The following is a 16127-nucleotide window of genomic DNA, read 5'->3' on the forward strand; positions in this document are numbered from 1 at the left end:
AAGGGGTCCCTGACCGCCTGTTTCAGACCCACACAGCCCCTCCAGGGCGCCCCCAGCAGATGTGGCGGCCACCTGGTCTTGAGCAGGGGGGGGAATGGCCACACCTGGTGAGTGACACCAGCTGGCGGGACTGCGCTGAGGCCCAAATACTCAGCACCTGAGACTTGCGGAGTGGGAGGCCGCAGGATATGGGGCCTGGGGCTCATCAGCAGACCTGGGGGAGCCCCCTCCCCTGCCACCCCTACTCACGGGCCCCTGTTCCCTGGAGGGGCACCCCCGGCCCCTCCGCAGGTGCTTCCTGTGCAAATGTCCCGTTCCTGGGAAGCTGGGAACTCCCGGCCCCAACCCTGCCCAGGGCTGCTGGGTAGTTTCCTGTTTCTGCCCCCGACAGGGGAAATTTCTGCTCTCCACGATTCTCGGCTCTGCCGGAAGGCGCACATGCCAGAGAGGGGTCTCCTTTGGTAGAAGGTAAATCTCACACTTTCTCTCTCTCGCTCCCTCAATCTCTCTGTGGTTTTGGGGCCACACCCAGCTGCTCTAGGCTGACTCCTGGCTCTGTGCTCAGGGTCCCTCCTGGCAGTGCCTGGGGCCTTATATGCTGGTTCAGCCACGCACAGGGCAAGCGACTTCCCTGCTATGCCAAGCAGAGACCCCTTGAGCCCACCATCGGGTGCAGGATGGGGGCGAGCCAGGCTCGGATGGGGCACTAGCCCAGTAACTTTGTCCCGGGTGCGCGGGGTCCTTTGAAGATGAGCCGGAAGTCTGGCAGGCCACTTCCACCTGCCCTGTTGGTCCTGGGGTCCCGCACATGGTTTCTCTTATCACTTTTTTTTTGGAGGGGGGACATACCCAGAGGTGCTCAGGGCTTTCTCCCGGCTCTGCTCAGAGATCACTGGTGGAGATTGCAGGACCCTATGGGGTGCCGGAGGTTGAACCCGGGCTGGCCGTGTGCCAGGTCAACACCCTCCCCACCGTGCTCACTCCAGCCCCTCCTATTAGCCCGTTTTGATCGAGGTCATGTTGGTTTATGAGCCGTTTGTAGGAGAACAGGGTCCCCCCCTCCTCAAATCCACGTGATACCACTGGCCCTTGTCCTGACCTCCCGTGCTCCCAACCCTTCCCTTGGGCTCTGCCCCCTGCGGTCACTCTTCATGGCCAGGAGCAGGGAGCTCATCCGGTGTCTGTCCTTGTCCTTTGGGCTTTCTCCTGGGTGTCTCTCCCGAAGTCCATGTTGTCCCATCTCTTTGGGGCAGGAGGTGTGTCTGGACACGTGGGGTGACCCCGTATCGTCGAGGCTGTGGACCCCAGCTGCAGGCGCTCACCAGCTACTTCCGCCCCTTGGTGCCCTTTCACATGAGGGGCTTGGGGGCTGGAGGGAGAGCACGTGCAAAGGGCCTGGCCAGGGGGGTGGGCTGTGGCAAATGGCGTGGCGGTCCCTGTAACCCGGCAATTCCACTTCTGGCCCAGTGGCCAAGGTGACAGCAGAGCTCGGCACTGCTGCCCCATAACTGTCCCTGACAGCCCCGGTCCCAGTGGCCACCTGAGTGAGCCCTGGCAGGTGAGCAGGGATGGGAGGGGAGTTTCTGCTGGGGGGAGGAGACGCTGACTCAGGAATGTCAGTTTCGTGGATTCTTTTTTTTCCTTTTTTTTGTTTTTTGGGTCACACCCAGCGATGCACAGGGGTTACTCCTGGCTCTGCACTCAGGAATGACCCCTGGCAGTGCTCGGGGGACCATATGAGATGCTAGGAATCGAACCCGGGTCGGCCGCGTGCAAGGCAAACGCCCTACCCGCTGTGCTATCTCTCCAGCCCCAGTTTCGTGGATTCTGAATGGTGAGTGCTTCAGGCAGTAAGTCAGTGACTTCCCACCCGCACGGTGAACACGAGAAACCGTCGGCGAGGGGGATCTGCCTCAGCACTGCGGAACCCGTAGCTCATGGGAATGCCGGGGGCCAAGCGTCCTCCAGGCTGCCTGCAGCCCCTGTGCGCATGTTGTGATGCAGGCTGGACACCCCGGGGAGGGCTTCAGAGCAAAGTGACGGGGCTCTCTCCTGCTGGCTCCCTCCCGGCCCCTCAGATCTGCCCTCACTCCATCTCGGTGGGTACCCACACAGCTGCCCCCATAGAGTGGCCCTGGGTGGAGGGCGGGGGCAGGGGCTGCTTCCCAGGCCTGGCTGGACGCTTCCAAAGACTGTCGCTGTCAGAGCAAACCCGGCTTGTACAGGGCTCCTGCCCATGGGAGGGGCACCCTTTCTCATGCAGATCTCAGCACCCTGCCCACCCACAGTCTCAGTGGGGAGAGGCCAGCAAGGCCTCCAATTAACAAGGCAAGAATGGGGACACCCCCTTTTCCCACTGGGCACAACCAACACAGGAAACCATGCTGAGGGCATCGCCTCTGGTCCCGAACCAAGGGTGAAGCTCAGAACTAGGGGTCACCATGGGTCCAGGGGCCATGGAAGCTGCTCTTGCTGGCTCAGACCCAAGTGGCCATGTCCAGCCACTGACCTGAGAAAGGGCCCGGTGTAATTCTGGCTCCTGGGGAGGGGGATTCTTCGAAAGGGAGGGACGGCTCCTGGTGCTGGAGCTGTGGCTGTGGGCAGGTGAGTGGGCACCGTCAGCCCCCAGCCCCCTACCCTCCAATCCCCCAAAACCCAGAAGTGCAGCTTCCCCCAGACCGTAAGGTGCTTATCCTCCTTCTGGAATGTCCAGAGACGGTTCTTCTCTTCCTACTAGGATGTTCCATGGACAGGGCTTCCCTTCCTGCTCGAATGTTCCAGGGACGGGGCTTCTCTTCCTGCTAGAATGTTCCAGAGACAGGCTCATGGTCGATGCCAGCCTGGGCAAGCTCAGGGGCAGCTGTGGAGATGGGTGGGCTGGGGTGGGCTCCCGATCTTTTTTTTTTTTTAATATTCTAAATTTTTTATTTTTTTATTTTAATGAATCAACGTGAGACACAGTTACAGACTTACCAACTTTCATGATTGCGTTTCAATCAATGTTTGAGCACCCATCCCTCCACCAGGGCCCATTCTCCACCCCCAATGTTCCCAGTGTCCCTCCCACCACCCTATACCCCACTCCACCCCCTCCCCTGCCTCTGTGGCAGACACAGTTCCTTTTACTCTCTCTTTTCTTTTGGGTGTTATGGTTTGCAATACAGACACTAAGTGACCATCATGTTTGCTCCATGGTCTACTTTCCAGCATGCATCTCCCATCCCACGGGCTCCCGATCTTAGCTGCTGTGGGCGCTGGGGTCTCCCAAGATCTGGCTCTGGCTGGGCCTGGCTTTGGGGTATTCCCAGAGTCCGGGAGATCTTATGAACATGGGGGACCCCCACCTCCTCCTTCACCAGGGCAAGTCTCTTCCTGGACCCCTCCAGGACTCACCCCAGCCTGGGTCCGGGTGTGACAGGGCTGACAGCCGGGGCCCTCCTGGGGACCAGTGATGTGTTTCCAGGCCCTGCAGACCGGGTTGACCGCTGGGAGAGGCAGTTTCTGGCCAGGATGGAGACTCCGCCTCCCGCCAACTTTATCCCAACACAGGTGTTGGGGTGCAGCCGTCCCCAGCCACCCTCTCCTCCCCCCCATTCCTCACCTCCTTACCCACCACAAGCAGCTAGAAACTACCTACAAGGAGCCAGAAGTTTCAAGTTGGCTCTTACCTTCTGCTTGCCTGCTGCTTCCAGAACCTTCTTCTTCTAGTTCTGGAAGATTCCAGGGCCCTTCCTGGGGTTCCAAGGTCACCAACCCCAACTGGGCCCTGGCCCCTGGGTGGCCCCTGGGTGGCTCCATCTTTGCCTTGTTCACAGGCACCACGGGCCCCACCAGATCTGGACTGCCCCCCCTGGGTGTTGCACCTGCCACTCCTGGTAAAAATTTGGGGTTCTAGGGTGGCCGGAGTGATAGTACAGCGGGGAGGGTGTTTGCCTTGCATGCAGCCGACCTGAGCTCAATCCCTGACATCCCAGATGGTCCCCCAAGCACTGCCAGGAGTAATTCCTGAGTGCAGAGTCAGGAGAAACTCCTGAGCATCGCTGGGTGTGACACACACACACACACAAAATCTGGGGTTCTAGAAGGTTCCTCCACTGCCTCCTGCCTCTCTCCACTCCCCCAATCAAGCAGTTCACCCCAATACCTCTCGACCAGGACTGCCACCTCCTGCAGGGACCCATCTCTGCAGAGCCAAGGCTGGTGTTTCCCCTGACTCATTTCCCCCGACTTGGGCTGGAGTGATAGCACAGCGGTATGGCATTTGCCTTCTGCTCAGCCAGCGTGGCTGAGCCGGGTTCGATTCCTCCACCCCTCTTGGAGAGCCTGGCAAGCTAACGAGAGTATTCAATATGCCAAACACAGTAACAGGAAGTCTCACAATGTAGACGTTACTGGGCCCGCTCGAGCAAATCGATGAACAACGGGAGGGCAGTTTGCAGTGTGTTTGTTTCCCCCGACTCAAACCATCTTTCTCCTTCTGTGTTCTGGGCCACACCTGGTGGTGCTCAGAGGGCCACTGGGGTGCTGGGGCCTGAGCTGGGGTCTGCTAGGTGCCAGGCAGGTGCCTTGGCCCTGGGTTGTTCTCCTTGGGCAGAGGTGGCAGAGGTCTTTGTTTTGGTTTGGTGGCCACACCCAGCAAAGGCCATGCCCAGGGAAGCTCTGGGGCATCAGAGACTCCTCGCCGCCCCTCCCCCACCATGCTTCTGACAAACCCACTCCCACTCGCGGCCACATTAGTATGCAGCCCGGGGATCCCCGTGAGACCTCACCGGCTCAGAGCAGTGAGTAAATTCACACGCGGCTGGCAGAGGTTCTGACGTGGGAGATTGTAGAGTCAGAACTTCTGCTGGAGGCTGAGTCACACCTGGGACGCGGGAACCTGACCTCTGACCTTCACGGGTTGACGGTTAAGACACTCCAGGTTTATCCCAAGGCCCTGAGGTAGGCGCTGAGGAAACCAAAGAGCTGGGAGGCACTTAAGCGTCTCTGCTCAGTTGCCTTTGCTCCTTGGTGCTGGAAGCCCTTGGGGTGGCCCTTGGGTCAGTGCACCTGCACGGGGAGTTCCCGGCCACCCCCGCTCTCTGCCCCAGTGACCTCTGGGTGTGAGTCTCCTGTAGCCTCCAGACGCCTGCGGCGGCCACCGTGGGGAAGAGGCCGGGAGAGGCAGGGCGTTCCCGGCCCTGGTGCCCCCTGGGAGAGGCAGGGGTCTCCAGCCCTGGGCCCCGGTACCACGTGACGCTCGATTCAAGGCAGGCAGGGGGCGGCCCATGGGGCCCGAGCCCCGAGAGTGGACAGGCTGCCCCACACGTGCCAGCGCGGACATGAGTCGTCCCAGGCACCTGCCACGGCGGCCCCCACGGCTCGCGCTGTCTCACGGGGCAGAGGGGACAGCAACACTCACTTCTCTCAGGCCACAGAGCGTGGCCGGCCCCAGGGCCCTAGACCCAGCCGGTACCTGGGCTGGGGACACGTCTGCCCTGGGTCGCCTACCTGCTTGGAGCAGCCTGGCGCTGTCCCGGGAGGGTGGCTGTGGAGCCAGGCGGGGTGAGGCAGCCTTCTCACGTGAGGGCCCACGCAGCCTGGCGAGACCACACAGGGCAGGGGATGGTGCCACCCAACGCCCCACGGACCCCAAACAGCCAAGGGCGACTCCTAAGCAGAGAGGCAAGGGGAGTCCCCGGGCACCAGTGGGCATGGTCAACCCCTACACCCCCCCCCCCACACACACACACCAACACACACCCACACACTTCCCTCTTACACCCAACGCACACCCACATCTCAACACACATACACACCCCAACATACACCTCCTTCATACACCCCCAACACACCAACGCCCTAACACTCCCCACACACGCCCCAACACATAAACCTCCCTCATACATACAACCCAACACACTGATACACATCCCAACCAACACATACACATCCCAACACACACACCAACATACACACCTCCCTCATACACACACCCAATACACACACACACACCCAACACACACACATACACCCATACATTAATACACTTCCTTCATACACACACCCCAACACATCCACAAACACCCACACACACACCCCCAAACCAGACACATAACACCTCACCACATACATACACACCCACACCTCCCCCCCAAAAAAACAGGCACACAACACACCTCCCTCATATGCACACACCGCACAACATACACACATGCAAAACCAGACACCCAACACACCTCCCTAATACACACACCCCAACACATACACACGCACATGCATATACACCAACACCACTCTCATAGGCAACCGCCCCCCCCAATTCCAACACAACATATACACTAACTTTCCAGCACATACACACACACTCCAACACCCCCCCCCCACACACACACATACACACAGGAAGCAAAACTACCCCAAAGTAAAACACATTAAAAACTTTATTGTACAGCTCACACACGTCCAAATTTGCATCAATTTGATACATTCCTGCTCATTTTGCAGAAGACAATACTTGCACAATTTCTCTCCCTCCCGGGTAGGCGGCATCAGCTTCCCACGCTGGCTCCTGGCCTGCTCTCTGCTTGCCGCCCTAGGGACGGGGCAGCTCAGGGAGCGGCCGCGCTGGTGTTTGCTGCCACGCCGAGAGGCAGCCGTGGGCGCTTGACACAGGTCACTTGGGGCGGTGCCTGGGGATCCCGTGAGGTGTCCCCCCACCCCCAGCCCCCAAACTCAACTCAGAACCTGATCACGGCTGGTGTTTGCAGATGGAGGTCGGGAGAAGGAGGCGGGGCCCCTGGACTGGCTGCCCGAGAGCTGGCGGGCGCGGAACCCGGGGGCCTGGACGCGGAGCAGCCGGAGCGGCCTGAAAGCAAATCTGAGCAGGGAAACGAACAGAACCGGCAGAGAAGGAAGTCCTCGAGGAGGCTGGGCGCGTCCTTTCTGAAAGGACGCACGCTGGGGCGTCCCGGGAGGGCGGGGTGGCCACGCCGCCTTTGTCCATTGCCACGTCCATCGGGGAGGAGCTGGGAGTCTCCCGGGGCGGGCGGCCCCCACGGGACAGGAAAGCGAGAGCGACATGCTAACTCAACAGCGAGCTCAGCCCGTGCCCGCGGGCTACGGAGCCGGGTGGCGGGCGCCGGTCAGTGCTGCAGCAGGAAGTTGGTGGCCACGTTCAGGTCATTGTTGGAGGCTCGCAACGCCTCCAGGGCGTCCCCCCGGGAGAAGCCCATCTCCATCAGCCGGGCCACCTGTGGGGGACAGAGTGGGACTGTGAGGCTGGGCCGAACGGGAAAGCGGGAGGGCGAGCCCCCACCCTGGTCCCTGCCGCCCATGGAGGGTCCCTGGCCCTCAGGTCAGCGCCTAGCTCCTTCCAGGGCCCCTTCTCCCAGGCACCTCGGGGCCAGAGCTGCTGTCTGCACATACGTACCGACCCTGGCACACATGCGCTCACGCTCACACACACACATGCCGTTATGGATACACTCATGCAACACAAGCACACACAGGGCTCATACACGCACACACTCACACATGCACACGCATGCAGTATAGACACAGAGGCACTGACAGACACATACACACATGCAGTTACGGACACACTCAGACACACAGGCACTCACAAGACTTATACACACACATGCAGTTATACATGATATTAAACAGTTATACAGGTGTAGGATAGCATTGATTTGTCCTTTCTCCCTTGCCACAGGGAGTTTAGGTTTATCAGATTACACCTATCACAGTGCTCCCGAGTCACTCCCATTCCTCTGTGCTTATCCGTAACTTCTCTATGCTCTCTTCCCCAACCAGCTAATCACCTTTATCCCCTAATCAGATTCTGTTAACTTACAAGGTCAGATCCTTCTAAGGACACTGAACTTGTATTGTAGGTTAATATTGCCTTTCTCCTCTCCTTATAGCTTTTGCATAGTTTACTTTAAAGCAATGTCCTTTTTGTATGGACAAAGGAAGACAGTTAATATTATGCTTTTGTAACTGGGGGGTAAGTTGTTTCTGAACAATACAAACTCCGGGGCATCTGCTTCCTTGACTTAAGCCTCCATTGCCCTTAGTTCCTGGCACCCTAAAAGCAGGGCCCCGACGAGGGACTGAATGGACCCAGGGCAAGCTGTGAGCTACCCTGGCATCGAAATGGGCCAGGACAAGTGCCATAATACCTAATTAAAAGTTAAGAGCACGTTCGTGGACAAACTCTGTCATGACCCAAAAGAGGTAACTGAATAAGGACCCTCCTGGGGTTAGGGAGACTAACCTGGCCTGAGGGAAGCGGAGACCACAAAACACGGGGCGGCGAGAGGAGAGAGAGAGCGCCACTGCCCTTTAATATATATACACATACAGGCACTGACATACTCGTACACGCACACACGCATGCAGTTACGGACACGGACACAGGGCCCCACGGGGGCTGTGCGCGCGCATGGGTGTGGATGTGCGTGTGTGTGCGTGTGTATGTGTGGGAAACTGCAGGGGACGCGGGGACCCCAGGGAGGCACATGCCCAGTGCTCTCCAGGGCTTGCAGCTGGCCCCGGCAGGGCCTCTGGCTGGAAACGTTCCTTGTTCCTGCACCCCGACCTCAGCGCCGGGCCCGCCGTCTGCACTGCTCAGCGGGTCTACGGGACGTGACTAGCCTCATGCGTTACTGAAAAAGCTGCCTCGGGCAGCGAGGGGGACACTCCGGCATCTCATTCGCCCGGGCTGCGTGCGGCTGTGCTCTACTCACTTCTCCTTCGAGTGAGCAAAGGGTGTCAAAACAAAAGGTTTTGGGGTGCTGCTTCCTTCCCCAATTCTGAAGCGTGCAGCGGGTGGCCCCGACCGACCTACCCTCTCCAGGCAGGCTGCCTGCTGGGGTGGGGGGGCGACTATATCAGGGTGGGGTGGGATGTGGGTCACGGCTGAGAGCACTCTGGCCTTGGCCATGGGGGGACGCCCGCGATGAGGGCCCGTGGACGCAGTGACCTTGCAGGGGCGTGGGTGAGCTCTTGGCTGGGGCGGAGAGGAAGAGAAAGGAGCAGGCCTGGCCTCGGGGGAAACTGAGGCAGGCACAGGGCAAGGACCAAGGGGGTCTCGAGGTGGCTCTCCCTCAGCTCGGGGCATCTCAGGGCACAGGGACCATCTGCCCCCAGCGGTGCCATCAGAGGCAGGGTGAGAGGCTGGGGAGACGGTCAGCAGTGCACACCCAGCACACGTGAGGCCCTGAGTCGAACCCCCCCAGACCCGGTGCTCCCCCTGCCTGCAGCTGGGGCTGGAGTTCAGGTACCCTGGTCTGCTCGCTCTCAGGAAACTCCAGAATCCCGCCTGGCTCCCTGCGCCGTGAAAGGGATGTGCAGATGCGGGAAGGCGCTCGGAAGTGGCTCCCACCCCCGTTTCCCACCAACCTCCTCCCCGGCAGGGCCCTGACCCCCAGCCTCATGTCTTCTTCACTCCCACCCCAGCCGCAGTCCCCCTCCAACGGACTGGATGCGTCTTGCCCAGATGAAGCTCGTGGAAGCTGCCCTGACCCACAACTCCATTTTGGAGACTGGTGGGGTCTTTGGCACCGTGGACAGGGCTGTTGCAGCTATACTGGGCCAGTGGGGGAGGGGCGGAGGAGGGCCAGGGAAGGCAGAGGTGTGTCCTGCCCGACCCCGCCCCCCCATGTCTGCCCTCTTGTGTCTCGCCCCCACCCCATGAACAGCGGGAGTCTGGAGGACACACAGGAGGACTCTGCTAAAGTGCTCCCCATTAGCGAGCTCCGGGACACGGAGGAAGGTGCCGGCTGAAGTCCAGAGAACCGACACCCAAGGATGCGGCTGTGTAAGGACTCCCGACTACACTGTTACGGCCTACTGAGGAAGAGTGAATGGCTGTTTGGGGGTGGGACACAGCAGCAGTGCTCTGAGGCCACTCCTGGGGGCACTCGGGGGACACCCCGGGCACTGGGACGGGACTCTGGGCGACCAGGCACAAGGCGGGAGGATCCCGGGAAATGATTCATTAAAAGAAGAAACAACAACCCCAAACGTCCCCGGCCGACGCCACCTCTCCGTTTAGCACCTTCACCTTCCGCGTGTTTCCGCCCAGCACTAGCAGAGAACGCCCTTGCCCGCCCTTCAGCACCTCTGGGCGGTTCCGCCCCGCCAGGGACCTTTCTCAACTCCCACTCCCTGCGTTGAAGGGGGCTTCACTGCCTGCCCTCGGGAGATAATCTGGCTCCGACCCAACTCTCAGGCCCGAAGGGGCACAGGACGACCCACGCACTGAGATGTAGGGAGTGTGTGTGCATCTACGTGAGTGTGTGTGTGTGGGGGGGGTGTGCATGTGCCACTGCTCAGAACACTGACGTGTGTCTCTGAGTGTGTCTGCGTGTGCGTGAGTATGTATGTGTGCATGTGTGAGAGTATGTGTATGTGTGTCACTGTTGAGCATGCTGACACGTGTGTCCAACTGTGTGTGCACGCGTGTGTTTGTATAGGTATGTGTGCATGTGTGTGCATGTGTGTGCATGCATATGAGCATGTCTATCACTACTTGGCACACTGGCATGTGTCTGAGTCTGTGCATGTGTGTTTGTGTATGTACACGTGTGTGTCACTGCTGAGCACACTGACATGCGTGTCTGTGTGTATGTGCGTGTTCGTGTATATGTGTATATGTGCATGCCACTGCTGAGCACAGACACATGCGTCTGTGTGTACATGCGTATGTTTGTGTGTGTGTACATGTGTGTCACTACTGAGCACACTGGCGTGTGTGTCTGAGTGTGTGTGTGCTTGTGTGTATGTATGCATGTGCGTGTGTCACTGCTGAGCACACTAACATGTCTGTGTGTGCGTGTGTTTATGAGTATCACTGCTGAGCACACTGACATGTGTGTCTGTGTGTGGCTGTGTATACATGCATGTGTACGTGTGTGTGTGTGTCCCTGCTCGGCACAGCATGCTGGCGTGTATGTGTGTGTGTGTGTGTGTGTGTGCGCGTGCGCGCATGCGTGTCTCTCCCTGCACGGCACACTGCCCCGCCATCTCACACGTGTCTGTGAGAAATATGACCCCTGTCTGTCACCCCTGTTCCCTCCTGCTGCCTCCCAGACTAGCCAGGAGGCAACGGTACCCCAGGGGGAGCTGCCTGCCCTGGGGACAGGGACTGGCCGGACGAGGGAATGGCTGGAGGATGTGAGCAGCTGCGTGATGTGTGAGAGATTCGACGCACTGGATCCCACTCTCCATGTGACTCACAGGTTGGCGGGATAACACAGGGCTGGGGCGAGCGAGCTGGCCCTGATCCCACTCTGCCCCCCAGGCCCCGCCAAGTATTGTGGGGGAAGCTGGAGCCTCCACACCACAGGGCGTGACCCCTGACCCGGGCTGCAGGCTGTGACCCCTGTCCTCTAGCTTCAGGCTGACCCCACTGTCCCCTCACTTCATGGTGTGACCCCACTTTCCCGCGCTGCTGATCTGAGCAGCACTGTGTTCCAGACCCTCTCATTGAACCCCTGGCTCGGCTGGCCGAGACCCTCCGGGGGTCCCCAGCCCCTGAGCTCTGCTGGGAGGTTCCCCTCCACACAGAATTACTTTCAGAGATCAAAGATACTTTTCCAACATTGCCTTAAATAACAATAAGGTTACAGAAAAGCCTCCAGGGCTTCCCCAGAGCCCGGACTCCTCATTCGGGTCCCTGCCTGCCAGTCACCAGCTCTCATCTACCTGGTTTACTTGTGAGCGTGCGCGCACGCATACACACACACACACACAGACACACACACACACACGTACGCACACACCCACACGCACACATACATGCACAAACACATGCACACATGCACGCACATACATGTGTGAGCAAAGGTTGTGTATGTGTGCACATACCATATATGTGTGTGTAAACATTCCCCGCGCTTAGTGTATATGCATGTGTTCACATGCATCCACACTACATGCACACACATGTACGAGGGTCAAAGGCGTGTGCCTAGACATGTACACATTCTGCAGACGCAGGCTGGATGCGAGTGCCTGGGTCTCTGACGTGTGCTGCATACTTACACAGGAAACTTATAGAAGCACATGGTACTTGAACACAGATAGCACGTATGTACATGAGTCCTATGCATGTGCAGTCTACATGCATGCAGGCCATAACCATGTACATGAGTTCTACACATGGACAGGCACATGTGTACACGTGCTCACACACCCCAAGTTTGTGCTGGACCCTGGACTCAATTCCCCGCAGCCCACCACAGCCGGGCCTGCAGGACCCCCCAGTTTGCCACAGCTGTGTAAATGCCAGGCCTGCAGGATGTGCCCTCACACCACGGGAGAGCTCTGTAGAGCGCGGGATTAGCACGCCATTCAGGTTCTCTCGAGACTGTGGGAATATCACGTTCATGGAACTCCACTCCCCCCGTCCCCAGGAACCATCCATCTAAAGACACGCAATTAGCTGTTTCAGAGCCACTGTGGTGCCACCACTGATCCGCTTTCTTTCAAAACTGATGATCACGAACTCACCCCCCTCAGAGTCACACCTCCCCAGGTTCCTGCCTTCTACCCCCACCCCCCGGGAACTGACTCACCCCTTTGCTGGGGGTGTGTAACACCACCTGTGTAACCGAGCTCTCTGTGATAGAGCAGGGTATTCATGGGGCTATTTCCTGCAAACACATCCTGGCAGATACACAGAATGCTCCATTCCATCACTCTCTCTCTCTCTCTCTCTCTCTCTCTCTCTCTGGGGCCACACAAAGCCATGCTCAGGGCTTACCCCTGGCTTCACACTCAGGGGTCACTTCCGGCGGTGCTCAGGAGACCTTATGGGGGCCGGGGATCTACCCTGGGTGGGCTGCGTGCAAGGCCAGTGCCTCCCCACTGCCCTCTCTTGTTACACCTTCCTCTCGCTCCAGAGCCGCCCGCACGTCCCTGCTGAGCCTGGCCCATGCATGAAGCCCCGGGCTGCTGCGTTACCTGCTCCTCGGAGACCTCCAGTGGCGGGGCTGCGGGCTGCTCTGGGCGCCGGCCCTCCTGGTCGTTGGCATTGCGCCGCTGTCGTAGGGGTGGGAAGAGCCGGTTCCAGTCGAGCACTCTCCCCTGTAAGAGAGCAGCAGGTCTTAGCGCATCAACAGTCCGGGCCCAGAGAAACAGCAGCGAGCCTGGAAGACACTACAGCACCGGAGATCTCTCTGGGCTCCGACAGCACCAATTTCACTGGGGCACCCCAGATAGAGCAGGTGCAGTCTCCCCGCCTACTCCCGATAGAATTCTGGCAACCAAGAGGTTCCACAAGCCAGGCCCAGGGATGCGGGTTCCAGGACCGAATCTCCATGCCACATGGCAGCAGAGGCGCCGGGCTGTCCCTCCCTGGCTCCCTGCCCACTCGCTGGTCTGGCAGTCACACCCACAATGTGCCTCCGGGTGCCATCTTAGTGCCCCAACAGCCCTGGTCCAGAGATGCCCAGTTGAATCCCAAAATGGATAAGAGCCCTACAGAGATGTCTCCGGAGCCCATCCGTCTACAATCTAGGATTCCAGAAGTGCACGGTCACGTCACCCATGATATTCAAGCCGGCTTCCGTGGTGGTGGGAAAATTCGAGCAAAACATAATGCCCAAAAGTAGAGAGAGAGTTTTGGGGAAACTGCCTACCATGGAGGCACCCGGGGGAGAGTTGGCATGGGGGGGGGATATTGGGGACACTGGTAGTGGAAAGTGTGCATGAGTGGAGGGATGGGTGTTTGATCATGGTATGGCTGAATCTCAAACATGGAAACTTTGTATCTCATGGTGATTCAATTAAAAAAAAAAGTAAGGTGGAGTTTATGCCCAATTCAATCAACTTAATAAATAGCAGTACTCCTACATTAGAAAAAAGAAAAAAAGAGAGTGGTGGGCTGTGGGGGCACATGGAAGGGGGTTTCTCCTGCCATGCAGAGACGGGGGACAAGGAGGAGGCAGCCAGTCCTGCCATCAGGGGACAGCGCTGGGGCCTGCACTGGCGCGGGGGAGAGGGGAAAGACAGTGACAGGAGGCTCATGGTGTCGGTCAGTCTGTGCTATCAAGCCACGGGGAAGGAGGCACGTACTGACATCACCTCCCCACCGCCCGGAGTGGGCCTTGGCCCTCGCAGCCCTACGTGTCAGCAGTCAGCAGCTAGGCAGTGTGGGCTCCCCCAGAAAGGGGTGCGGAGTGACCACGACCATGGCAGCACCCGGCTGGGAGCGCAGCCCCCACGGACCCCCGTGAAGACCCTGCAGGCGGGTGTGAGTGTGGCCCCAGGGGTCTCCACAACAGCTAACAGCGGAGGGAGAGAAACACCCCTCAGAGGACTGTCAGGGCCAGAGGAGGGGCAGGGGTCAGAGGAGGGGTGCCGTCCCTCCCCCAGCAGGAGGGAAAGGGGAAGTGGGAGCGTGTGGCGACCCCCCTGGCTAAGTGGGAGAGGAGGAGCGGGCAGTGCCGGGGAACTGACGCCCCAGCCCTGGGCTCTCCATGGGCAGGCGGGAAGCCCCCGCTGTCCCTCACCCGCGTGGACCTGGCAGCTTCCCGTGGTCCCCTGTGCCTGGGCTCTGACGAGAGCAGGACACTGAGATGATTTCAGTTCCTGTGACCTGGTGACTGTCGCAGGGCCCCGAGCCAGTCCCCAGCTGCCCTGGACTCAGTCTCCGGCCACGTGCGGCAGCAGAGTGTGTGTGGGGAAGGTGTGTGTGCAGACCTGTGTGGATGAGTGTGAGCATGTTTAACTGCACACACACATGTGAGTGTACATGCATGTGAATGTCTGTAGGTACAATGCCCGTGTGTGTGTGAGTGTGTGTATTTGATGTCTGATGTGTGCATGTGTAATGCCTGTGCGCGCGAGTGTATATGTATGTGTATATATGAGTGTCTGATGTATGTGTGATGCCTGTGTGCATGAGTGTATATGTATGTGTATATTTGTGTGTATGTGTAATGCCTGTGTGTATATCTAAGTGTGATGTGTGCGTATATGTGTAACGCCTGTATGCATGAATGTGTACGTATGCATCTGTGTGCGATATATGTGTAATGACTATGTGCATGAGTGTATATGTATGTGTATATCTGTGTGTATGTGTAATGCCTGTGTGTATGTGTATATCTGAGTGTGATGTGTGTATAGGTGTAATGCGCGTGTGTGTGAATGTGTCTGTATGTATATATCTGAGTGTGATATATGCTCATGTGTAATTCCTGTCTGTGTGTGTGTGTATCTGAGTGTGTGATGTGTGTGCATGGGTGACTGTATGTGTGTGTGCGTGAACATGCATGTGTGTAAGTATGAGTGTAGAGCGTGTGATGGTGTGTGTAGATGTGCTGGCTGTGGCCGAGAGCCTGGAGAGGCTCCGTGGATCCACATGGGGGGACACCAGGCGGGCCCCACAGGCTGCAAGTGAGCGGATGGGGCGGGAGAGCGAAGGCAGAAGGACAACATGGCAGGGCAGCCACCCTGGGCTCGAACCCCAGCTGGGCCACTGATTGTGAACTCGGCAGGTGACTTTTTTTGCTGTTGTTTTTTGGGTCACACCCAGAGTTGCTCAGGGACTCCTCCTGGCGGTGCTTGGGGGACCACATAGGGTGCCGGGGACTGAACCCGGCCCCTCCTGTCCAGCAGGAACCCAACACTCCAAGGCAGTGGTGGTGGTCAAGGTGACCCCGTTATTTGGCGCTTTTTGGCCACACCTGGGCTGACTCCTGCCTCTGCACTCGGGTCACTCCAGGTGGTGCTTGGGAGACCAGGTGGGGTGCTGGGGACGAAACCCAGCCTAGCTGCGTGCAAAGCCAGCACCTGACCCGCCCCAAGGGGACCCCCCTACTCTACCTTGCTGGCTCCTTTGCCTCGGTCCTCGAGAGCACCCCCAAGGGAGCCCTAGTGGCTGAAGAACGGGAGTCCTTGGGTGCCATGGGGAGGCCTCAGTCACCCCTCATCACCCTCCCAGGAGGACCCAAAACAGCTCGGACCACTGGGGGCCCCAGGCACTTGGCCCCGGGTCTGAGCTGATACGTGTGGAGCAGGCACTAGACCACTAGCCGGAGACGTTCCGGGGTGGAAAAGCTGCGAGTTTGCTTCTCTGGGCAGGAAGGCCTTGGGGAAGGATGGTGAGGAAAGTGACCTCTGAGTGGCAG

At 58.7% G+C, this 16127-nt stretch overlaps 1 protein-coding gene across 1 annotated transcript in view; it reads right to left on the reverse strand.

Moving 5' to 3' along the window:
• Window positions 1-6417: 6417 nt before the first annotated feature.
• UBAC2 (UBA domain containing 2) overlaps window positions 6418-16127 on the reverse strand; it is a 103147-nt gene continuing 93437 nt past the window's right edge. The window contains exons 8-9 of the mRNA XM_056109703.1: window positions 12955-13077; window positions 6418-7232 (exon numbers count right to left, since the gene is read on the reverse strand). Coding sequence (XP_055965678.1) covers window positions 7125-7232; window positions 12955-13077 — 231 coding nt within the window. The 3' untranslated portion in view covers window positions 6418-7124. The remainder of the gene's footprint in view (window positions 7233-12954; window positions 13078-16127) is intronic.

The sequence above is a fragment of the Sorex fumeus genome, unplaced genomic scaffold (genome assembly GCF_029834395.1).
Source record: "Sorex fumeus unplaced genomic scaffold, SorFum_2.1 ptg000008l, whole genome shotgun sequence".
NCBI lineage: Eukaryota > Metazoa > Chordata > Mammalia > Eulipotyphla > Soricidae > Sorex > Sorex fumeus.